This window comes from Osmerus eperlanus, chromosome 28 (assembly GCF_963692335.1).
Source record: "Osmerus eperlanus chromosome 28, fOsmEpe2.1, whole genome shotgun sequence".
Lineage (NCBI taxonomy): Eukaryota > Metazoa > Chordata > Actinopteri > Osmeriformes > Osmeridae > Osmerus > Osmerus eperlanus.
The window spans coordinates 8050177-8076768 of record NC_085045.1 but is presented as its reverse complement, the minus strand read 5'-3'; the positions used below and the strand labels follow the sequence as shown (position 1 = coordinate 8076768).

Genomic DNA, 26592 nt, shown 5'->3' with positions numbered 1-26592 from the left:
GGTACTCACAGGGACATGGGTAGTAGTAATGACAAGACAAAGACTGGACACAAAACAGAAACCTAAATACCCAGAACCAAACGACACAGGTGGACACAATGACGCTAACAAGAACGAGACACAGGTGAAGACAATGACAGGGAAACACTAGGACAGGGCAAAACCAAAAACAGGGGGGCACGGCTGTGGCCGTGACAGGACCCCCCTCTCAAGGGACGTCACCCAACGTCCCACAAGGCAGGGCAGGGGGTCGGAGCAGGTCCGGGGGTCGGCCCGGAGGCAGGGCAGAGGGTCGGGGCAGGTCCGGGGGGCGGCCCGGAGGCAGGGCAGAGGGCCGGCGCAGGTCCGGGGGGCAGCCCGGAGGCCGGAGCAGGTCCGGAGAACCACCCGGGGGCAGGACGGGCACAGGGGACAGGAGGCGCCTGGGAGCGCGGACGAGGGGGCGCCTGGGAGCGCGGACAAGGGAGCGCGGACGAGGGAGCGCCTGGGTGTGCGGGCACGGGGGCGCATGGGTGCGCGGGCACGGGGGCGCATGGGAGCGCGGGCACAGTGGCAGGCTGCGGCCAGGAGTCCTCGGGCGGAGGAGGCTGCGGCCAGGAGTCCTCGGGCGGAGGAGGATGCGGCCAGCAGTCCTCGGGCGGAGGAGGATGCGGCCAGCAGTCCTCGGGCGGAGGAGGATGCGGCCAGCAGTCCTCGGGCGGAGGAGGATGCGGCCAGCAGTCCTCGGGCGGAGGAGGAGGTGGCCAGAAGTCTTCAGGCGGAGGAGGTGGCCAGACATCCTCTGGCGGAGGAGGCGGTGGCCGGGGCACAGGGCAGGACCGAGGCTGGGGCACAGGGCAGGAACGAGGCTGGGGTACAGGGCAGGACCGAGGCTGGGGCACAGGGCAAGAACGAGGCTGGGGCACAGGGCAGGACCGAGGCTGGGGTACAGGGCAGGACCGAGGCTGGGGTACAGGGCAGGACCGAGGCTGGGGTACAGGGCAAGAACGAGACTGGGGTACAGGGCAGGACCAAGGCCGGGTACCGGCGGCAGGCGGCCGAGACTCCCCGGCAGGAACAGCCTCGGTGGTCTGGGTGCTGGGCGGCGCAACCTTGTTCGTCCGGGCGCAGGGTGGCACAACCTCAGGATGAGGCAGGGGCACAGGGCAGGATCGAGGCAGGGGCCCAGGGCAGGACCGAGGCTGGAGTCGGGGTTCAGGCTGGGGCTGGAGCCGGGGTAGGAACCCGGACTTTGGGTGGGCCCTCCGCTGCAGGCTTTGGGGTCCACCAAAGGCAAGTCGGGTCCCTAGGAAAGGATTCAGGGAACTCTCTGCTGGGTCCATCTTTGGTCTTGTCATTCTGTCACGCTGAGAGGTGGGGTATGACGCTAACGAGAACGAGACACAGGTGAAGACAATGACAGGGAAACACTAGGACAGGGCAAAACCAAAAACGGGGGCACGGCTGTGGCCGTGACAAGTATAGCATCAAGTTCAGCAGTTTAGCATAATGCAAGAAATAGTGGTCTAATATATATATTTTTTATAGACATGTATTTACTGAGTTTTAACACTTTACAAAATTCTATTTTAATGCATTTAACAAAGCATCTAAGTCAAAATATAAAGGAATCCACTCCCCCCACCTGTAATGTTTAAGGTTTACAACATTAGCATGATGTGACAGTGACGTATTGTGTTACAACTGCCGTCATAGGTTGCATATAGAACGTTGGCACTAAGCCCGCGGAGGTTAGAGTTACCAATAGTCAGCGGCTGTATGCATGAGATCTGCTAAGCGTATAATCACAGTAAAGGCGTCTGGTGGCTGAGCGGTGAGGGAAGCGGGCTAGTAATCTAAAGGTTGCCAGTTCGATTCCCGGCCGTGTCAAATGACGTTGTGTCCTTGGGCAAGGCACTTCACCCTACTTGCCTCGGGGAGAATGTCCCTGTACTTACTGTAAGTCGCTCTGGATAAGAGCGTCTGCTAAAATGACTAAATGTAAAGTACAGTAATGATTCAACCAACGTCTGTTCATTTCAAACACAATACGAGAACATCACACCACCCTCAAGGAAAATTAAATAGGTAAAGAAAAGACAGAACTAAAAACAAAACAGAACGAAGCAAAAAAATAAATAAATTGGGTAACAACATTACATAATCATACACAACTTATCATCACATGGTTAAGGTATCGACAATTAGGGACATATCACCTTCAAGTTTCCAGAGTTTCCTCAACTACACAGTTCTCGAAGAATGCGAGAAAGGGATTCCAGATCTCTTTGAATTTGGCTGATTTATTTTTCAATGTGTATGTTAACTTTTCAAGGACAAGACATGCTGATAGTTCATTCAGCCAGTGACATCTGGCTCTTGACATCTTTCCAACAAAGAGAAATCAAGCTTTAATTCTTAAATTGTACAAACTAAATAAATTATATTGAAACCGCCATCTTGACTATTCAGATCTACACAGTGCCACTTGAATTTCCACCATGTCAATATGCTCAGTAGAGTCTTTATGATTCTTCACCAGTATGTTATAGAGTAAGGATATCCGACCCTTGACAGTACAATTATTCACTGCCAGGTTTTCTAATACGGAAAGAGGGGGTTGTGTATAGGAGTGCGTCTGTGCATAAACAAAACTCCTGAACTGTAAATATTTAAAGAAGTGCGTTTGGGGTATATCATATTAATTTCTAAGGTCCTCAAATGAAGCTAGTTTGCTGTGAAGGAGTGTGCCCGAGCAGTTGTTTAGGTCAAAGTTTAAGAATCAACAAAGGCACAACAGTATTTCCATGGACGAAATAGTCTTTAATTGTTATCTCAATTACTCCTGGAGGACTTGCTCACACCAACCACTCTCACAACTGAGCTGTGCGGCACATCTTTATCCACCTGGACGATACCATATGACGTGCGTCACAATCGATTTATGTGACAGTCGCCTTGCGTTCTGTCACAGGTCCTTTGTTGTCCACACCTTAAAACCTTGATCCTTTTTGCCAGGAGAGAAGCTATCATTCCCTCATATTGGTGAGAATCCTGAAAACAGAGCAGCTTCACCAAGAAATGAGTTTCTCACAAAGGGGTTATCAGTGAGCCGCTTCAGTTTTTTGACAGATGCAGAGTATAAATAAGTGTCAAGTCGCAGGCCTTTAGTGCATATACTTTAAATTTGTTCCCATGGTAAGTAAGGTTCAGGCGAGAGCCAGTATGTTGCACCTCTAATTTGAGTAGCCCAGAAATACCTTTGTAAGTTGGGTAATTGTAGCCCTCCCCTCTCATACAGCAGGTAAAGAAGTGACCTTGACCTTCTGTTATTCCAAATAAACTTTGTAAATAGTTGCTTCATTTTTTAGAAGAACTGTGATGGTGGGGGTAAAGGGATAGATTGAAATAGACATAAAAACTTAGTATAAACTGGTAGTATATTCATCTTGATTAGTACATTTATACGTCCTATAAGGGAGATTGACATTGATGACCAATTATTCATGGCTTCGGTTACTGAGGAAATTATAGGATCATAGTTACAAGACACTAAATATTTGATGTTTGGGGTAATGGTGATACCAAGCTATTTAAATCCATTTACTGCATTATTGAAAGGGTGGTTCATCACCGGGGTTATTCGCTCCTGCTTATTCAGAAACATGATAGAAGATTTTGTTTCATTTACTTTAAAGCCTGAACATTTTCCGAACGTGTCAATTAAGTTAGTCAGATTAAGAATTGAGTTATTTAAATCTGTTAGAAGTAAAAGGGTGTCATCAGCATACATTACAATGCGATGTTCAGTGTCCGATACTTTTATCCCTGAAATTGAGGGGTGTGATTTAGTCATTTAGCAGACGCTCTTATCCAGAGTGTGATCTCACCACTATTGCAAACGGCTCCATTGCTAAAACAAATAACATTGGCGAGAGAGGCCACCCCTGACTGGTACCTCTTGTGAGTTTGAAGGGAGGTGATATTAAATAGTTGGTGAAGACCTCTGCCATTGGGTCAGTTTAAAGTGTCTCAATCCATTTTCGGAAGTAGTTACCAAAGCCAAAGTGAGATAACACATCAAATAAATAGCTCCACCCCACCCTGTCGAATGCTTTTTCAGCATCTAAAGATAAAATGGCAGTGTCGGGGGTTTCCTCCTTCGAATGTATCAAATTCGACACCCTTCTGACGTTATGAAAGGCTTGACGGTTTTTCACCAAGCCATCCTGATCCGGATTGATAAATCGGGAGCACCGGTTCCAGTCTTCTAGCCATTACTTTAGCGATAACGTTAGCATCAGTGTTAAGCAGTGAAATAGGCCTATATAATGTGCAGTTGGTAGGGGACTTATTGGGTTTAAAAATAAGTGATATCAGCGCATTCCTCAGGGAATCTGGCAGACGACCCTGTTGAAAGGCCTCCTGGAGGCTACCTTATAGATATCAACTGGAAGGCCATCTGGGCCTGCGGCTTTACCGCCCCTCATATTGGTAATGGCGTCAGCAATTTCTGAGGCATCTAGTTCTCTATCCATATGTCCTTTAAAATAGACTGGTATGGAAGGAATACAAAGGCTGCCCAGGAATTCAGATTGTATTTCCGAATTTTCTGAGGATTCAGATGTATATAATATTTTATAGTAGATGGAAAAAATATCATTAATTTCCTGAGGGTCTGTGGATATTGCTCCACTCTGAGTTTGAATTGCAGTAATTGCCCTGTCTGCCTCCAGACATCCATCCATTTTTTTATTCGCCAGGCCAACAATCTCCCCGGTTTTTCACCTTGATCATAATAACTCTGTTTGAGCCGGATTAAACTATTTTCTGCTTTTGATGTGGACAATTCCTCATATTGGGCTTTAAGTAATGTTAATTCTTGTTTAGTTCTTGTCAAGACATCTAAAAAGGCTTCCCTTTCCAATTGTCTAATTTTGTGGTCAAGCTCATTCATTTTCAACTTAAGTTTGTTTTTGAACTGGTATAAGATATGATCATGCCTCTGATGTATGCCTTAAAGGACTCCCATCTGACGATAGCAGAGGTCTCATCTGTATTTGTACTAAAGAACGTCTCAATTTGTGCCTCTAAAAACTGCAGGAAATTCTAATCGGAAAGCCATCTGGGATGAAATCTCCATCTAGGAGTGCCTTTAATCACCCCCTGGGTTCTATATACAAGTGAAGTAGGCGAGTGGTCTGACAGTAGTATGCTGTTATAGTTACATTCTATCACAGAGGGGAACATAGAGCTGGAAATTAGGAAATAATCTACAAACCCGATTCCCAAAAAGTTGGGACACTGTACAAATTGTGAATAAAAAAGGAATGCAATAATTTACAAATCTCATAAACTTTATTCACAATAGAATATGAGGTCAGATGGCTGAGCGGTTAGGGAGTCGGGCTATTAATCAGAAGGTTGTTGGTTCGATTCCCGGCCGTGCAAATTGACGTTGTGTCCTTGGGCAAGGCACTTCACCATACTTGCCTCGGGGAGAATGTCCCTGTACTTACTGTAAGTCGCTCTGGATAAGAGCGTCTGCTAAATGTAAGTGTAATATGTAGCCTAAATTTACAGTAGCTAGTTAACGGTAGACTACAGAGAAAGTGTGATATTTTACGTCCGTTTCGGAGCGACAGAGGGAAAATATTTCAGTCAACACATTAAGTGGAACCGAAATGTGCGTTCTAATCCGGTCCGATTCCTACCGGTTGCGTAGGACCTGGTTCCATAGTGGAACCGGGTTTCGGTACCAAACCCTACTCACGGCCCACATTGCTGCAGTTCCCCGGTCGTGTAGATTCACCCTGTACAACATCCAAAAAATCAAGAGATACCTGTCTGAGGTTTCCACCCAGCTGCTAGTCCAAGCACTTGTCCTCTCCAAGTTGGACTACTGCAACTCGCTGCTCGTAGATCTCCCAGCATGCGCAACCCACCTTCAACCTACCCAGACGCTCCCATGTCACCCCGTTCCTCATCTCCCTTCACTGGCTACCCATCACAGCCCGTATCAGATTCAAGACCCTGGTACTGACCTTCTGAGCGGTGAACAGGATTGCAACTGCCTACATCCAGTCTCTCCTGCAGCCTTACACCCCCACCCGCCACCTTCGGTCTTCTTCTGACAACTGCCTGGTGGTCCCACCTCTCAAGAGCGCCCGCTACCAATCCAAGCTCTTCTCCTGTCTGGCCCCCCAATGGTGGAATCATCTCCCCACCTCCATCAGAGACACTGACTGTCTCCCCGCCTTCAAGAAAAGGCTAAAGACGCTCTTGTTCCGGGAGTACAACGGTACTTAAGAAAGATTTGCTGGATCTGATGTTAGTTTAGTTTATTTCCTCCAGGAACACAATTACACTTATTGAGTGACTTGTTGCACTTGTTGGTTAGTTTTTAACTGATTTAACTACTTGTACTCACTGTAAATTATATTACTGTTGCTTGCTTTCCTACAGGTACACTCTGGCACTTTTGAGGTTCATGTTGTTTAATTTGTAATTTGTTTAACTGCATGCTCTTATGTTTCTTCCTATTGGCACTTATTTGCTTTTCACAATGTATGCTTCATGTTTTGGTTACCCGCAATGTTTTTGGGGCTATCTCGTTGTTTATGATCATTGACCTATGCACTTTTGTAAAGCTCTCTCTTGGAAGTCGCTTTGGATAAAAGCGTCTGCTAAATGAATGAATGTAAATGTAAATTGTATACTGTGCACGTGACAAATAAATCACTGACATATGGAAGGATAAGAAGCTAACTAGTGTAAAACATGCCATGGGTTGGTTATCCTCCTGTCCTCCCCAATGTTTTAAGTCACCAGCCACCACAGATTTCTTCATCTATCTCACGCATCTCCTTCTTGTAAGTAGATATTCATATGCTCATTATTTCTGTGTTAGTATAATAATAATGAAAACAGCATAGCCCTATTATAATCACATGAATATGGTTATAAATAAAATGATTAGTTCTCAAGTGACTTTTTCCTTCAAATACTTTAATATTTCATAATTGAAAACATTCTTTGGATAAGCTAGGACAAAATAATGTGAGGAAAAAGCAATGTTCTAGGAGGCGATACTATAGAAGCATGCCGCCTTACAACAATGTTTCCAGATTGAATTCCTTTAAATATGGGGGTCAGATGGTTGAGCGGTGAGGAAGTCTGGCTATTAATCAGAAGGTTGTTGGTTCGATTCCCGGCCATGTCAAATGATGTTGTGTCGTTGGGCAAGGCACTTCACCCTACTTGCCTCGGGGGGAATGTCTCTGTACTTACTGTAAGTCGCTCTGGATAAGAGCGTCTGCTAAATGACTAAATGTAAATACTTTCTCAAGAAAAGGAAAGCTAATAAAGTCATCTCAGTTTAAAAGTTTACAAGGTTCTTTGTCACTGGGAATATTTTATTTGCTATCACAAGGTACGGTCAAATGAATGGTCACAGTTGTACTGGTGGTGACAAGGAAGAGAAACAGTCTGCTCCTTAACTCACAAGCAGTAAAATATTGCCAACACAGTAAGATTTCATAATCATATTACCAATTTCTTTTGAAAGTAGATTTTCTCATGTGAGAATGTGAGTATATCTCATGCCTAAACTTACACCCCCCTCCCCACCCTAGCTGTGAGCATGACGGTCTACACACTATGGTGTAGGTTCCCAGCCCAGGGTCCCTCTCCTGAGAACTGGGCGTTGAAGGCCTTCTGTGTGGTATCTGTGTCCCGAAAGGTGCTCAGAGCTGGACCCACCTGGAGGGAGAGGGAAAAATAATAAAAGATTGGATGTTCGAAATATGATTTTTAGAACACACAACGTACATGTATGCTGCTGGTTGCTTCTGTTCTGTTCATATACACACAGACACAGTATGTGTTTACTCACAGATTTGTAAAAAAGCATAATGGGAAGATATAGAGACACATGTGACCCATCTTCCACAGGACACCCTCCTCTCCTCTCACCTCTGGAAAGGCATTGGGGGTGTTTAGTGAAAGCGGGTTTAGTGAAAACATAGAGTACAGTGGTGTGAAAAAGTGTTTGCCCCCTTCCAGATTTCTAATTTTTTTGCATGTTTCTCACACTTAAATGTTTCAAATGTAAATATATGACTAAGATAACACAAGTAAACACAAAATGCAGTTTTTAAATGAAGGTTTTTATTATTAAAAAGAAAACAAAATCCATACCTACATGGCCCTGTGTGAAAAAGTGTTTGCCCCTGTTATAAAATAACTTAACTGTGGTTTATCACACAAGTTCAATTTCTCTAGCCACAACCTGGGCTGATTACTGCCACACCTGTTCTCAATCAAGAAATCACTTAAATAGGACCTGCCTGACAAAGTGAAGTAGACCAAAAGATCCTCAAAAGCTAGACATCGTGCCAAGATCCAAAGAAATTCAGGGACACATGAGAAAGAGAGTAATTGAGATCTATCAGTCTGGAAAAGGTTATAAAGCCATTTCTAAAGCTTTGGGAATCCAACGGACCACTGTAAGAGCCATTATCCACAAATGGCGAAAACATGGAACAGTGGTGAACCTTCCCAGGAGTGGCCGGTGTGGAAGAAATTGTGATTTCATGTGTGCTTACATTATTCACTAATCAATAGAACTAGTCATTGGATACTAGTTAGTGCGTGGGTATGTGGTAAGAGTGCTTATTATTTCCTGCCGGCCGACTGGTCAGGAACGTGTTACCTTGGGTTTATTGTAGGAGCCCTCAGACCTGTAGATGGGTTGCCCCTGCACCCCTTTCCCAAACATTGGTGGCACCGCCACAAGAGAAGTATTATTAATGCAGATGCTAAGAAGCTGGGATCACATCACGTGGATTCAATAGTACACAGTCACTTTTCACGTTTTCAGCTGCCATTCTCCCTGTGTATGGTGTTATCACTGCCTTTAGAGATATTAGGAGCTTAGCAGTAGGGTTGGATTCCATTGGTAATGAGACAGCCGACGCCTTAACTGCGGTTGCTTCTGAGATGAAGGCCATGAGGCAGGTAGTGCTACAGAACCGTATGGCACTGGATTATCTGTTGTCAGCTCAGGGAGGTACCTGTGCTGTGATAGGTCATGACTGTTGTACTGTTATCCACGATCAATCTGCTAATATCACAAGTATGGCTGCTCACATTAAAACATAATTTCAGCTTTGGGGGAACCTGAAGCTTGGAATTGTGCTAACTGACCTCCTCTGTTTGGGGTTTCTTTTTCGACTATCATTCAAATGGGAATCACTGGATTGGACATGTTAATCGTTGTTGTGCTGATTGTGGTTTGTGCTTGGAAGATGTGTACTGCCTGCTGTGTACAGTGCTGTGCAGTAGGCTCTCGGAAGGCTGCCAGTAAGATTATGGTAGCCCAAATCAAGCCACAGACAAAAGCAAGCAAGACTGAGGATTACTGCATTGCCCTGAGAATGATTGAAATGTCTGATATGTAATCTCAAGTACCAAGTGACTATTTTGCCAATGTAATAAAGATGGCCATTTGCCTCCTATTTTCCAACTGATATACAATGCTGTATGCAATCTGAATAGATCTGTCCTTAACCACAGATCAGTGAACAATAATTAAAGATAGTGGTTACTTTATCACTTTTATAAGGTCATTTCTAGGAGCCATTCACTTAATTGACTATGTACTTTTTCACCTGATTGGGTACTATCTAATACTTCTTAAAATCCCATAATCATGTATGCTGTGCTGAGTAGTAACAGATAAAGTATTGTTTGATTGTTAAGGTTTTGAAATGTTATGAAACTTGTGAAATGTAAGGCACTACAGCAGGCCCCAGATAAACAGTTGATAAATGTTTGTTGTGTTGACGTTAAACGTCAAAAGGGGGGACTGTGGAAGAAATTGGGATTTCCTGTGTGCTTACATTATTCACTAATTAATAGAACTAGTCATTGGATACTAGTTGGTACGTTCTCATGTAAGCTTGATATTAATAAGAGTATATTGTGTCAGGTTAATAGATGTTCGGGGTCAGGAGAAAGTACTGGCTAAACGTTCCTTGTCATGACTACAAGGAGAGCTCCAACTATGAACTCTCTAGTCTGAGAGTTGTCATGTGTTGGGAGCAGTGAATCTCTGAGACTGTTGAAACGTCATTACTGCCTGACTGTCACAATCTACAGTTAGGTCCATAAATATTTGGACATTGACACAATTTTCATCATTTTGGCTCTGTATACCACCACAATGGATTTCAAATGAAACAATCAAGATGTGCTTTAAGTGCAGACTTTCAGCTTTAATTTCAGGGTATTTACATCCAAATCAGGTGAACGGTGTAGGAATTACAATACATTTTATATGTGGCCCCCCCCTTTTTAAGGGACCAAAAGTAATTGGACAATTGGCTCCTCAGCTGTTCCATGGCCAGGTGTATGTTATTCCCTCATGGGAGTTCGTTATTTCATTGACAAGGAGCAGATAAAAGGTCTAGAGTTCATTTCAAGTATGGTATTTGTGTTTGGAATCTGTTGCTGTCAACTCTCAATATGAAGTCCAAAGAGCTGTCACCATCAGTGAAGCAAGCCATCGTTAGGCTGAAAAATCAAAACAAACCTATCAGAGAGATAGCAAAAACATTAGGTGTGGCCAAATCAACTGTTTGGTACATTCTTAAAAAGAAAGAACACACTGGTGAGCTCAGCAACACCAAAAGACCCGGAAGACCACGGAAAACAACTGTGGTGGATGACAGAAGAATTCTTTCCCTGGTGAAGAAAAACCCCTTCACAACAGTTGGTCAGATCAAGAACACTCTCCAGGAGGTAGGCGTATCTGTGTCAAAGTCAAAAATTAAGAGAATACTTCACCAGAGTAAATACAGAGGGTTCACCACAAGATGTAAACCATTGGTGAGTCTCAAAAACAGGAAGACCAGATTAGAGTTTGCCAAAAAACATCTAAAAGACCCTGTACAGTTCTGGAACAACATCCTATGGACAGATGAGACCAAGATCAACTTGTACCAGAATGATGGGAAGAGAAGAGTATGGAGAAGGGAAGGAACTGCTCATGATCCAAAGCATACCACCTCATCAGTGAAGCATGGTGGAGGTAGTGTTATGGCGTGGGCATGTATGGCTGCCAATGGAACTGGTTCCCTTGTATTTATCGATGATGTGACTGCTGACAAAAGCAGTAGGATGAATTCTGAAGTGTTTCTGGCAATATTATCTGCTCAGATTCAGCCAAATGCTTCAGAACTCATAGGACGGCGCTTCACAGTGCAGATGGACAATGACCCGAAGCATACTGCGAAAGCAACCAAAGAGTTTTTTAAGGCAAAGAAGTGGAATGTTCTGCAATGGCCAAGTCAATCACCTGACCTAAATACAATTTAGCATGCATTTCACTTGCTAAAGACAAAACTGAAGGGAAAATGCCCCAAGAACAAGCAGGAACTGAAGACAGTTGCAGTAGAGGCCTGGTAGAGCATCACCAGGGACGAAACCCAGCGTCTGGTGATGTCTATGGGTTCCAGACTTCAGGCTGTCATTGACTGCAAAGGATTTGCAACCAAGTATTAAAAGTGACAATTAGATTTATGATTGTTAGTTTGTCCAATTATTTTTGGTCCCTTAAAAAGGGCGGTGGCACATATAAAATGTGTTGTAATTCCTACACCGTTCACCTGATTTGGATGTAAATACCCTGAAATTAAAGCTGAAAGTCTGCACTTAAAGCACATCTTGATTGTTTCATTTCAAATCCATCGTGGTGGTATACAGAGCCAAAATGATGAAAATTGTGTCAATGTCCAAATATTTATGGACCTAACTGTATGTTTACATTCTTGTGCCCTATAAAAGATGGTCCTCCGGCTTTCAGAGCTGAGAGAGACATGATTGAGACCTAAGCCTGGTGTCATTTTATTGTCAGGGGTCTGGTTTTCTCTCCAAATCTGCAGATTGATAATACTTATTAAAATCCAGAACTCAACTGGACTTAGTCACTCCGTTTATGAAGAGACGGACAAAACACTTTCTTCATCACTGGCCGACCAAAATTACCCCAAGAGCGCAGCGACGACTCATCCAAGAGGTCATAAAAGACCCCACAACAACATCCAAAGAACTGCAGGCCTCACTTGCCTCAGTTAAGGTCAATGTTCATGACTCCACCATAAGAAAGAGACTGGGCAAAAATGGCCTGCATGGCAGAGTTCCAAGACGAAAACCTTTAAGACATTAAGGCTCGTCTCATTTTTGCCAGAAAACATCTTGATGATCCCCAAGACTTTTGAGAAAATACTCTGTGGAGTGACGAGACAAAAGTTGTTTTGTCCACTTTTTGGAAGGTGCGTGTCCCAATACATCTGGCGTATAAGAAACTGCATTTCAGAAAAAGAACATCATACCAACAGTAAAATATGGTGGTGGACGTGTGATGGTCTGGGGCTGTTTTGCTGCTTCAGGACCTGGAAGACTTGCTGTGATAAATGGAACCATGAATTCTGCTGTCTACCAAAAAATCCTGGCTGAATTGCAACAATTCTGCAAAGATGAGCGGGCCAAAATTCCTCCAGAGCGCTGTAAAAGACTCATTGCAAGTTATCGCAAACGCTTGATTGCAGTTGTTGCTGCTAAGGGTGGCCCAACCAGTTATTAGGTTGTAGGGGGCAATCACTTTTTCACACAGGGCCATGTAGGTTCTGATTTTGTTTTCCCTTAATAATAAAAACCTTCATTTAAAAACTGCAGTTTGTGTTTACTTGTGTTATCGTTGTCATATATTTACATTTGTTTGATGATCTGAAACATTTAAGTGTGACAAACATGCAAAAAAAAAAGAAATCTGGAAGGGGGCAAACACTTTTTCACACCACTGTATGTTAGAGTTGATGGAAACTCTGGGTTTAAAAGAGCAGTATAGTGTTTCTCTGAGTCAGTTACCATGGCTCATTAGATTAGATAACATTTTATTGTCATCAAGATGGCGCCTATGATGGGAGCCTTGGCCGGTCGGTGCGCTTTGTTTTGTCTTGTCTGTTACAGTTTTCTCAGTCGCTTTGGTACATTTCTCGAATCATCCTCGACATTTGCAGAACAGTAAATGCATTTCTCAAAACAATTCGTACAAATAGCAAAACACCATGGATTACCTGCAAAAGCCGGTCTCTTGCTCAAAATCCTTAGTTCATCTCTCAAAAGTAAATATCTGTGTCAATGAACATGTCAGTGCCATCAGAATGACAAGTCATTGTGTATGGATAAGACAGTCAAATTGCTTAGTCATGTTGTCAATATAACAGTGTACTCTGGAGGGATGTTCTGATGTAAACTATGGCTAAAGTTTTGATGACAATTATTGTAAATTGTAGGTTACATTCCTGTCTGTTGGGCCACAAATTCTCATCCACATCACAACAAATATCTTCTCTTGCGACCCCCGCAATTCCTTGTCCTTCCATTGTCAGATATTGTAACATTGTGTTGTGCTCTGGCTATATATACTTATACTATATATACAGTTGATGGTTCATGAGATACACCTTTGTTAGAGAAAGTCAAGGTTCACCTGGGAGCAATTTACCAATTCAGGACAGATTTAGAAAAAAGTCTAATGGAAATGTATAGAAATATGCTTGACATATTATGACAATTTGTTCGACCATTTTGCATGTAAAGACTTATGCTATGAACTAATGCCTAAATGTTGTGGGGAGTGAGACTATTCAACAGTGACCCATTATAATACATGACATAAGCAATTGATAATGTAGGAAACAGCAGAGAATTGTACATAATCATTTGCATGGATGTACCAAACAGTGGCGATTTCTTTAAGACTGCAAGGGAAGCTCAGCTCCCCCTAAAATGTCAAAAAATTAATGGTCAAATATTTACTATTGTGTTAAAATTTTAACCCTTGTGCTGCCTTCGGGTCACATGACCCAAAGGTTCATAACGAACCATCGTTGTGTTTACCCAATTTTACCCAATACAAAAACAAATAAAAAAATATATATTTTAACCTTTGCAATGTGGGGGTCTGAAACAGCCCAAAGGTTAAATGCGTCAGAACACGAATATCGAAGACAAGTTCGTTCAGAATCAGCTACATATATTAGCAGGTTGACTGACTGATTTTCTTCTCATACAATCCCGTAGCGTCACAGTGCATTTCCCTATTGAAGCCCAGCTTCCATGGACTTCAATGGGGCTGCTTTGAACAGTTTTTTTCAGCGCTTCGAAACTATACGGTCATTGGATAAATGCTGTGATTATGTCCCACCCACGGACGCTCAGCTTCTCTGGGGGTAAATGGAGGAGTGGGCTGGTGTGGAAGAAATTGGGATTTCCTGTGTGCTTACATTATTCACTAATCAATATAACTAGTCATTGGATACTAGTTAGTATGTTCTCATGTAAGCTTGCTATTAATAAGAGTAGATGGTGTCTATGTGTCAGGGTTAATAGATGTTCGTGATCAGGAGAAAGTACTGGGTAAACGTCCTTGGTCATGACTACAAGGAGAGCGCCAACTATGATCTCTCTAGTCTGAGTGGTCATGTGTTGGGAGCTGTGAATCTCTTCCTCTGAGACTGTTGTAACGTCATTACTGCCTGACTGTCACTATCTATGTTTACATTCCTGTGCCCTATAAAAGATGGTCCTCCGGCTTTCAGAGCTGAGAGAGACATGATTGAGACCTAAGCCTGGTGTTGTGTGGTCATTTATTGTCAGAGGTCTGGTTTTCTCTCCCAATCTGCAGATTGATAATACTTATTAAAATCCAGAACTCAACTGAACTTAGTCACTCCGTTTATGAAGAGACGGACAAAACACTTTCTTCATCAATGGCCATAGAGTTAATATAACTAGAGGAAGCAACTTTTGTCTTCCAAGATGGCGTCCCCATTCATTTCTATGAAAAGTGCTCAGTGGCGCAGTGAGGCAAGCGAGAGTACGAAACTGGACCGCGCCATCTTTCCACTTCCGACTCTTCCGGTCTAGCTTTAAACAGTGGCTCTTTTTTTTCCCTAGCTCCGAGACCTCGTGCACGCTTGCAACTAGCTGTACACGTCATACTTTGCGACAACCAGTCGCGAGCATAGATTTATAGGGTTGCGAGCGTGTGAGCTAAGGCATTGCAGTGGCAGAATGGGGTACAAGTCCGATAAGAATCAGAGACATGATGCAAACTTTACGGAAATGTATGCTGTCACTGTATAGTATTCCTTTCACTTGTTTTTTAGAAATAGGCTATAGGGCTAAATATAGGGCTATTCTAGATGGAACTCATCACATATGTTGTTTTTTTTCTTCGTGATTTGAGTATGATTTCCAACGCATTGTATCGGATTAAATAAACTGTTAACATGAACACTTAGCTCCGTCGTTGTTCTCGCCAGGCAAAGAAAGCTTAATAGTTATTTTTGTAACAGCAATCTTCCATAATGCATACTTACCATAGCTTACTGTCAACTTTATATTCAAACAAAATGCCACGAAAATCACACTGCCTTCAATTTAACATCAGTGTAGAAATGTGGCTTGTGTTTTATATGTTCAACCTACAAGGGTTAACCCTAACCCAAACGCCTATTAATGGATATAACGTGATCTAACAATACTTGGTAATAATGTAATCAGATATAAGTGGGGGTGAAACAAGAGTCACTGAGGACCTTCATTGTCCCACAAAAGCAGTCTGGATTTGACACAATCAAAAAAAGAATAATGAGTGTGTTTAACAAAAGCTTCTGAAGGCAAGACTAATATTATTTAAACATATATATCATTTCCTATTGTGGTTATCAGTTAAAGTACTATTAATCATCGTCTTTGCTCCAGATAGACATGTCAACAATCTATGCTCACGCTTAACATAATATAATATTTGCCATCATGTCATGAACGTTTTTACGAAAAATCAAATCAATTTTTAAATAACGGGAATAAACTATATTAACAACATTTCATGTATGTGTGACAACCATTTGCTAAACTTGCTACAACAGGGCAGGCAACTCAAGCCATTTCTTTCAGCTCCAGGTAAATCGGCTATCGGCCAATGTGAACTTTTGTGCTCGTGCCCTGTTAGTATCCGCGAGCACATTTGCAGGCAACTTTTATTGACTTAAGCAAATAAATGGGGTGCTAGTTTACCCATTTCGGATTGGTTTAAAACTTAGCAAAAATCAGGAAAAATTCTTCTATGAAAAAGCTAGTAGTATGAGCCAGGTTCGAGAATCGAACAAAAATTATTGGGGGAGATAGTTTTGTAAATGTTGACTGGAGTTAATAGAATAAAAACGACCGGAAGAGTCGGAAGTCAAACACGAAATGCGATACCACCTACATCCACCGGGGCCGTTGCTTCAAGCCAAGGGGTGGGGGCTTGGGGCTGGCCTGGATGCTGGGCTTCTGCGTGATGGATGATTGGAGGGTCTGTCGAAAGACTGCATCTCCTTTTGATTGACAGCGATTTTGTACTATAAAAAGTCGCCGAAGCTATTCAAGCTCAGTCCCATCGCGGATTTTGCAACTGTAGTTGAAAGACAAACTGCTGCAACCTATTTCTTGGTATTTGCTTGGCGAAATTGCTAGCCAATTTTCATCATACATTTCATACATCACATTCCTTGTTTCAGTTTAAAGGGGTGATTGACTGGGTTTTTTGGGTATTTCACACTGTTCCTTAAGGTCTCCGAATAGGGTATGTAACATTGGTTGGGCTGAAAATGGCCCGGGTGCTGTTCTATGCCCCCTGATACTTCCAGTGAATTTGTCCCGGGAAAAAACGCTAGGGTTTCTCCTTATGGTATGCTCATGAATATATAGATGAGCTGCCCGCTGATTGGTTGGTCTACAACGAGTGAAGCTGCAGAGCAAAGACGCAACACGGCCAACACTCACTGAAACATCGAAGGTGGAGACTTGAAATAAAAACGTACAAATAAATGTTTTCAACTATATCTATTTCAACAGATTGAATAGATATCATTTGAAATGATTACGTTAGTTGTTTCCACTTCTGTTGTCGAAGCAAACAGGATCGACTTAGGTGGGTAACGTTAGCTCTACATCTTAGCAAACAAACTATCGTGATTCAACTCAGCTTCAGTTAGCTCTAGCTATCTTGCTGAAAAATAGATCTGGACAAACATGCATCTTGAATTGTAGATTTACATGACAACACGGTTATTTATTTGAATGAAACACAGTCAGGAACATTTACATGTAGTCATTTAGAAGACGCTCTTATCCAGAGCGACTTACATGGAGTACAGGGACATTCCTTGTGTGCCTTGCCCAAGGACACAATGTCATTTGGCACGGCTGTGAATCGAACTGGCAACCTTCTGATTACTAGCCCAATTCCCTAACCGCACAGCCATCTGACTCCTGAAATAACATTAGCCCCATTGCCAGTAAACCAAATCATCACACATTCTACCGATGGTAGATACAGGCAGGATACGTTAGCATTGCTAATAACTGTTAGCGACAACATCATGCTACCCCTTACAAAAAAAGAAGTATACTTCAAGTTTATTTTGTAAGTATACTTAGTATAAAAAAGTATACTATTATCATGTAACTTAAAGTATACTAGCAGTGTACTTATTTATATACTATTTTTGTACTAAGTAAACTGAATTGGCCCACTTTTTAGGTCATTTAGTACACTTTAAAGTACACTTATAGTGTATTTGAGGTTTACTTTGGAATATAAAGAATATATTGTGCTTATTAAAGTTATGCATTGTGCTTATTAAAGTTATGAACTCAGAAGTGTGCCCAGGCTTAAACATTGGGTCTCACACTGAGTGTGGGAAGCAGGCTGTTCTTTGTGTCTCTTCATTTTCAGAAACAACCTTGAAACCGGGTGGAGACGGCACCCGAGCAGGTGGGACGCGTAGGCAAGAACAACTCCCTGATGCACGAGAGAACAAGCTCAACCCTTTTTTGATACTTGTGTTTCAATTGCACTGTATAAATATATGCTGGGGAGGGACAGATAGCCAGTTGGACTTCGTGAACCAGCCCAAACTCTGTTGCGGGTAGGGAAACTGTAGTGAGGTCCGCAAGACCACACGGAGCCAACATATTGCCACACCTGAAGAGTGATTCAATCACATCAGACAAACCTAATCAGCCCTTGTGACACCCTCAGTATGCTGATTACCCACCAAACGCCGATGCAAAGGAACCATAGAATTGGGGGGGGGGACCTCCCCAATCTACCTAATCAGCCCTCCTGCTAGCTTGCAAGCTTCAAAGGGCCTGATTTAGACAACACGTCTCCAGCGACCATTTGCTATCCGTTTCGGTGGCGATTTGAACAAAGAACATACCTTGATCAGAACTTTTGAGGAAAGTTCTTGAGACTTCACCTTTACCACAAGAGTACAAGGTGGAGAATTATGAGAGGGATATTTGTGTTATGTTTGTTACTTTGTTTTAATGTTGTGTTCACTGAAATCTTGATTCTAGTAACAACTCCTTCTTCCTGAAAGATAACCACGTCATTCTTGGTATCTACACGAAGCTATCATAATAAAACAATCATTCAACTATATTTTGTAACTGTACCAAGATGTCCAGAACAATATTTGAACCATCGAATGAACCAGCCAGAGATCAGATCACACCTTTGGTAGGTGTGAAGGAAGGAGGGGGGAGTTGAGAACCCAGCTTCCCCCAATCCACATCTGACCCCAGACGGGTCCTCTCTCGAACTGTATAAAGCCCTAAGATGACCATCAATCTCGGACTCCAGCGAAACCGACCATGGCATGAACGCCATCAGGATTGGCGTTCCAAAGGACGTCGCCAAGCTTCTCCTGAGATTCAACTTCATAGTGAACGCGTCACTATCTGGACGTTTCAACAGAAGAACCAAAAACGCAATTCCAAATGCGACTTCACTGAGATCCCGCAGACTCAGTCACATGACCCAGCGCAGCCGCGCTGTGACTTCAGATTCTTCAAATGGACCTTTGGCGCAAACCGCCCTCAACATCATTGATCAACCCCTGATCAAACGTAACTATGGCTAACGCTCTTTCCTCCTCGACATGGCATTGGCGTGAGCTCTGTTTATGATTTGTAAGGATGTAATCATTGACTGTACAATTTCTGTCTTTCTTTAAGTTAGACCATTTCATTCTGTTCATTGAAACCAATCTCTCATATCAAACCCATAATCCAACTTGTTCATAAGATCTGTTTACCTTACTTGAATAAATTCATTGTAAAGATATTTTGACGTGCGTGTTCACTGATGTTACGATTGGCTCTACACTTAGAACGAATTAATTCCTAAAGATGAGACTGATTATTACATATTAAACATAGGATTCCCTAATGTCCTAAACCAATATTAGGGTGGTGCCTCGAGACTTTATGATAAATTAAGTATTTCTATCTTTAAACGAGCAAACCCCGCTACAAAACGTAGACAACCCCAGAGCTCTGTACTTGTTGATTTCCAACTGCTGCATTAAAGCTGATATTATGGGACCTCTGCGACTCCAGACCACTCTCTCTCTACTCATTGAATACTATCATTACATATTGGAATAGACACATAGATATATGAATCCTTCAAATACTGTAAAGTAGCCTGTCTAGTGCACTTTCAGTTCATAAAGTATACTTCCTAAAGTACTTAAAAGTATACTTTGGAATACTCTAAAGTAACCTGTGTAGTGCACTTTCAGTTCATGAAGTATACTTCCTAAAGTACTTAAAAGTATACCTTGGAATACTCTAAAGTAACCTGTGTAGTGCACTTTTAGTTCATAAAGTATACTTCCTAAAGTACTTAAAAGTATACCTTGGAATACTCTAAAGTAACCTGTGTAGTGCACTTTCAGTTCATGAACTATACTTCCTTTAGTGCCTCAGAAGTATACTTTGCAATACTTTCAAGTGCACTTTGAATTATTGAAAGTACTTCAAGAATAAACTTAATAAACGTCCATTTACTATGATCTAGTTATATATATTTATATATTCAGGGGCCCCTCAAACGCCGCTGAGCTTGTGTCACTTGGCGGGGCCTCGCCAAGTGACACGGCAGATTCTTAGCTGAAAGAAGCTAATTACTGCGTAAACACCAATGGTGTAATAATCCAGCTCTTCTTATGAAACGTAACAGTCATTTAACTCATGGCTACAATGGCAAACCAGCACAACAATGACAATTTCCACTCAACAAAACACTTCATTCTAAGCAGACACATTTAAAAAAACGAAATTCATGAAGTCACATTTGTATTTCGAACAAACGGCAAATTTATAAGCACATTTTAACACTATTTACCGCCTTGCATCATGGGAATTGACCAGCCAATGAGCCACGCTATCTTCATTTTTTCACGTCATTTCATTCTTCAGTCAGTTTGACAGTATAACCTTCAAATGCAACCCTTCTGTCTGCTTCTTTCTCAAGTAGCTTTTTAGTTTTTTCCATTAATACTCCAATTGATAATTATTAGTATACGAGTATAGGGTTTCAGAATGTTTTGGCTGTAATTAAGGTTGCAGCTTCAGTAACAAAAAAAATTCAATGTGCAATGCATAATAGACTTTCCTAGACATGAATAATTAGAATGAGATGGATATAAAAAATGTAACCTGTATTGTACTTTAAAATTATTTTGACTGTTTTTGCTGTGTAATAGTAGAAAACGTACATCCTACTCCAGAAGAAATGTATACCATTTTCTGTTTCTAAGCATATCAAAAGTGAATTATTTTCTAAGTATACTTCTTACAAAAGTGAACTATTTTCAAAGCATACTTAAAAGTATATCAAAAGTGAACGATTTTCTAAGTATACTCCTTATAAGTATATCAAAAGTGAACTATTTTCAAAGCATACTTAAAAGTATATCAAAAGTGAACGATTTTCTAAGTATACTCCTTATAAGTATATCAAAAGTGAACTATTTTCAAAGCATACTTAAAAGTATATCAAAAGTGAACGATTTTCTAAGTATACTCCTTATAAGTATATCAAATTTGAAAACCAACCAGGTTTTCAAAACTGTCCTTGGTGAAATGGTTCATATCAAGCAAATGTGTAATTGAGGGTTTAACTGCACATGGATCTTGTCATAGACAAACATCACAGCCCGTCGAGTGGTTCCTTGGAAAGACTCTGAAAAGTGTCAGCATTCCCGGTACAGCCTGGAACACTGCATTTACGGCGCTCCATTTTCAATATCTTGAAAACGTATTAACTTTCTTATTTGTAATTCCTGTGGAAGTACAGAGCAGCACGCAGCTAGCTAAAAAAGTGTCGGAGATCTACGTGACCTCCGTTTATGTTCCTGGACCAGAAACCAGAGGGCGGGTAAAAGTAAATTTTGGGGCGTGACAAAGTTGATGCTGCAACTTGTGACGTCACAAGTTGCACTGTTTCAAAAGCTAGCGTTTGCAAGTTCCAGTTTCAAAATAGTAGTGAGAAGTGAAATGTAGATAGGAAAGAGGTTTCAATGGACTTTGAGGTTCACTGTATGTCTATTTTACACACCAAACTGTCATTTTTCAACTATGACAAGGTAAAATCGGTTTTGCAGTCAATCGCCCCTTTAACCTAATTCCCACATTTCCTTCGAGTTTAATATTTTTTCGTTAGATCGTTCATTCATTCATTCATACAGTAGGCTAGGCTAGTGTCGTAGGGGTGAACTAGCCAGTGAACTGAAAATGTATATGATGTAGGCCGAAAATGAGCTTCCCCTATTTGAAAGACCAGCAGCCGTCACTGGGACCAAAGCATTTGCAACTTGTTCAAAGAAATTAGAAACTGCTTTTTTGATGTGCACAAGTGACACAATGATGTGAAGATTGAACTGATAGTTTTGAGGATTTCAATTCTGATCTGAGAAATGTACCAAAGCGACTGAGATAAACTGTAATTCAGTGTTCTGCCAGGATTTTCTGAGTTCTCTAACAAGAGATGAACTTCTAAACATCAGGGAAACAACTCCAGTGGATTTACTTTCCACTTTTCTGCTTCCAGCGGCAGAATTAGTGGGCATTCTTGTCAAAGCTGCTGTGCTAGGTTTTGCTCATACAGTGAAACGCCGTAGAAGCAGTGGCGGCTGGGACTTTGCAGAGGCCTCCCCGCAAAGTCGGAGCTCGAGGCCCCTCCCCTAAATCCACTCAAAATGTATCTCCATCTATTATCTTATACAACTGCCAATAGACTGATTGCTGTCTACGTTTAGCATATATTCAGCAATGTGAGAGAGAAAAAACAAAAGTTTAAAAATAACAAAAGCACAATTGCGTCAGCACAACAGCAGCCTATTTGTCATTGTTCAAAACCAAAGACAGCGCTATAGCCTTTTGATAGTTCAGCACCACCACTGAAATAACACAATGAATGGAGGGAAAGGAAAACATTCATTCTTGACAATAAGTAAGCAAGTATATTGGTTGCTGGTGAAGACGTGGTGCTGCTAGCTACCTGCTGCTGCGGTAGTGTTTCGTCTGTGGAGATGCTGATGATGCTGATGATTCCTCTCTGGCTGGTCTAAAGTGTGTAATCTTTGGGTATTTTGCTCGAGCTTGTTCAGACAACAGTTTATTGCTGCGCTTTTGAGCACCTCTTGCATATTTTCTTTTACTTAGGCTATGTCTATACCGTCATCTAGAAAAACGTAAAGATTAGCATTTTTGAAATGTGCGCGTTCAAGAGGCGTAATGGTGTAGTAGTGCACGTAAGATACGCAAAAGCCATTGTTACCAGATTTAGGGATTTTTAGACTATTTAGCCCATGGAAGTGGATGAAAATCTGTTACTTTGCCTACATTACGGGATTCCTTTACCCGGTAGTTGAAACTTGGGGCTCTCAATGAGACCTCAAAGTTTTTTACTTTTTTAAATATATATTTTTTTATATAGGCCTAGTCTGTTTTTTGCTATGCAGGGCGGGGCCCTTGGGGCCTGGGGGCCCTCGCGGGGGCTGCGGGGGCTTCCCAGCCGCCACTGCGTAGAAGGGGAAAGCAGGCCTGGCGCTAGTCCGGCTACGCAGACGTGGGATCCGAACAGTTTTTTCAAGTTCCTCTCCAACGTACATTCACTGTGCAACAAAATGGACAAACTTCAGCTACTGATGGTGAAAACATCCCGGACACCGCGTTACAACTGTCAGGCTTTCAACTCGTGAGAGCGGATCGGGACAAAACACTCTTCAGAAAAACGAAAAGCGGTGGTATTTGTTTTTACACTAACAGTGGCTGGTGAATCATTTTTTATAAACTGTAAACCTTTCTACTGTGTACTGGACTGTACTGACTGGGATATGTTCGCGACTGCTACCAATCTGGATGAGCTCACAGAGGCTGTGACGTCGTACATCAGCTTCTGTAAGGACTGTTGTATTCCAACACGGACCAGGGTGAGCTACAACAATGACAAACCCAGGTTCACAGCAAAACTCAGAAGGTTGAGGTTGGAGAAGGAGGAAGCGTTTAGGAGTGGGAATAGAGACAGATTCAGAGTCAACAGGTTTAGCAAGGAGTCAACAGGTTTAGCAAGGCAGTGAGAGAGCCCCCCACACCATTAACAACTCTCGTATATCTCTTTGTATAAGAGGTAATGTTATTATAGGTAACAGTGCCAGTTTTTGCCATTCCTAATGTTTGATCATTCATTATCATTCCACAAATTTGTCTAAATGTTTATCCAAAATCTCAGGTTGGCTGAGACAGCTGCCTGAGATGGTTCCATCAGTGTTGTGCTCAAATCCAACTGACAGGAATATGTCTGTGCTGCCTGCCGTAAACAGCCCTGATCGTTTTTCATGAATAGGCTACGCCTCAAAATTGTTAAAACTCTTATTTAAATGATCACTATTTTTTTCTTTTTTTATACCTTTTGTTAAATATATCATTATAGTTTTTTGTTTAAAATAAATGTGATGGAACCAATCAAAATGTCATCATTTATTTGATGTTTTTCACTAGCCATTCACAAAAGGAAGGTCCAGGCTTGGCTTATCGGGTACTAAAACCAAGCACTACATTGCAAGTTAGAAGATACTAACTAGGCTGTGGGAAGCAGGATCTATAAAATGGATATGATTGTAAACATAAAACAGTTGTGTGGCAAGTAGTTTACTGAGAGGGAAATAGAAGTTGAATTCTGGTAGGAGGGACCTGTGAGCAGGGGCCTTTTTATATACATTTGTAAAATAATGTAGCTATACTCATTTACCAGACGATTCTATTACAATTGGCATATAGTGCATTTAGTAAGTAGCCTATAATAGCAAGTAGCCTACAATGTAATCAAGAATCAGAAGGGATTAGTTCTACTAAAAGTGATTCGTACAAATGAATACAAAGAAGGATGCTCGCTTTAACCAGACAGTGACTATGATAACAGCAGTCGCAACTACAACATAATTCACATATTACCTCATTCCAATAATAGGACAGTGTAGCACAACATCAACATCGTTTCTCAAGTGCAGCTCAACATTACGTCTATTTTCGTGAGACAATCATTCAGATTTTACATGTAGCATGACATACAAATCGTATAGGCTCTCAAGTGCAGCGCAACATAACTTATATTTAAATGAAACATGAATTACGAAATCTCAATCACCCTGGGATCTGCGACGGTGCGATTGGTTGATTGGCCGGTTGAAAATCAACCTGAAAAATCTGACTTACGTACCGAATGGCCAGACCTAGTACAGAAGCAAAATCAAAATTGAGCGGAAGTATGTAGGAGGGCAGAGCCAGGCTAGCGCTCAGCCCCACTTGGCATCAAATTTGTGTGATCTACATCAGTGATTCTCAAATGGGGGTACGCGTACCCCTAGGGGTACGTTGCGGTACTATAGGGGGTACGTGAGATATATACCGGTGTGTATATATATATATATATATATATTAAAAAAAAGTTTATTTAAAAAATAGATACAAAATCATCCATGATTACTAAAATTATACTACAATATGTTTGACAAGAAGACTAGCTAGCTAACCAGCCATGTCATTGTCCCCAAATCAATATCAAGATTTTCACAAACAAAGTATCGGCTACTATTAAGCCTACTAGGCAGTTCGGCCGCAGCCTGTGTAGCGAATTGAATAGCAAATGGTTTGTGAGAGGATCGCATGAAAGTTGACATTCTTCAAACAGTAATTATAATTTGACAGTATGTTTAACAACGAGACTAGCCAGCTATCCAGCCATGTCATTGTCCCCAAATCAAGATTTTTACTAACAAAATAATCGGCATGTCGTGTTGACAGCAGCCTGTCTGAAATGTCTGACTAGCGATGTGAATAGCGAATGGGATGTGAGATGAGTGGTTACGTGACACTGAGACAGTAAATTCAGAAAAGTATCATTTTCCAAATAGGTTAAAATAAATATTGAAGTCACTCATTGTTGTAATTACATGTTAGCTTGTTAAAGTCTTTCAAAATTGTAAATGGAGGCTTTGAGGCCCTGTTGTTGTGGTTACTTATTTCAGACACTTACACGCTCATACTATGTAGCCAGCGCAATAATTTAGAACGGTGAACAGACAGTTTCGCTGGAATTACTTAGTAGGTGTCCAACACCCCTGCAGCCAATCAGGATCGAGTATTAACCCAGACCAGGGTATAAATATATATATATTATTTATATAGTTTTTTTTTAATCAAACATGTTCGGGGCCAGTCAAGGGGTACTTGAACTGCATGATCGTTCATTACATGTTTCTTTTTTGCAAATGTTTTTCATTTACAATGTTTAATAAATCCTGATAGCACATCACTATATCGTAGTCATATGCTTTATTTCTATCTCAAATGTTTGGGGCCAGTCAGGGGGTACTTGGCTGAGAAAAAAATTGATAGGGGGTACATTATTGAAAAAAGTGATCTACATTGACGGGTTAGACATTCTGAGCATGTGTATTAATATTTTCACACATCCAATGTACATTGTATTGTGAGAGAGGGGCTAGCCCCACCTTCACAATTAGCCTATGGCCTACTACTGCAAACTCAAATCGGCAGAACATGAAATAAAATCTTAACACAAATGATATGCAATTTAGGAAGATGCTATATTCATAGATAATAAATTATAGGAAGTAATCGTCTAGAAATAAAAATAACATAATTTTGTTGCAGTTCCTTCTGTTGACAACAGGTGGGGGCACTGCTGTTGCCCCACTGACCTGCCCCTAATGACCAGTTGCCACTGCCTGTGGTTTTAAACCAGTAGCTCAGTCACTGCAACGCTGTACGCGAGTAAGAAAAACTATTCCACCGCGGTTTAACCAAAACTTAGGAAGCCAAACGGCGACAGAATTTTCAGCACTCCCCTTACTTAAATCAAAGTCCAAGATTAGTTTTCAATTCTGACTACTGACCTATGTCCAACGAGTGTCCATTTAAGAGTAGCTAGTACATTCTGAGTGTTACAAACTGCCCTTTGCTCTATATATCTAATTGTGCCTCGTTTTCGCCATTTTATCCGATCGACCTCACAATCCGTTTCCATATAGTTGAAATGTAGGCCCATATCTACTAATGTGTGGACTCAAATATACATAAAGAATAATATATAATGTCCGGCGCTTTCAAACAATCCCC

General features: G+C 41.6%; 1 protein-coding gene across 4 annotated transcripts in view; it reads right to left on the bottom strand.

The window, feature by feature from the left end:
• Positions 1 to 7356: 7356 nt before the first annotated feature.
• cfap77 (cilia and flagella associated protein 77) overlaps positions 7357 to 26592 on the bottom strand; it is a 97828-nt gene continuing 78592 nt past the window's right edge. For all 4 annotated transcript variants that reach the window (XM_062454229.1, XM_062454228.1, XM_062454230.1 and 1 more), the window contains one exon: positions 7357 to 7740. In XM_062454229.1, coding sequence (XP_062310213.1) covers positions 7630 to 7740 — 111 coding nt within the window. In that variant the 3' untranslated portion in view covers positions 7357 to 7629. The remainder of the gene's footprint in view (positions 7741 to 26592) is intronic.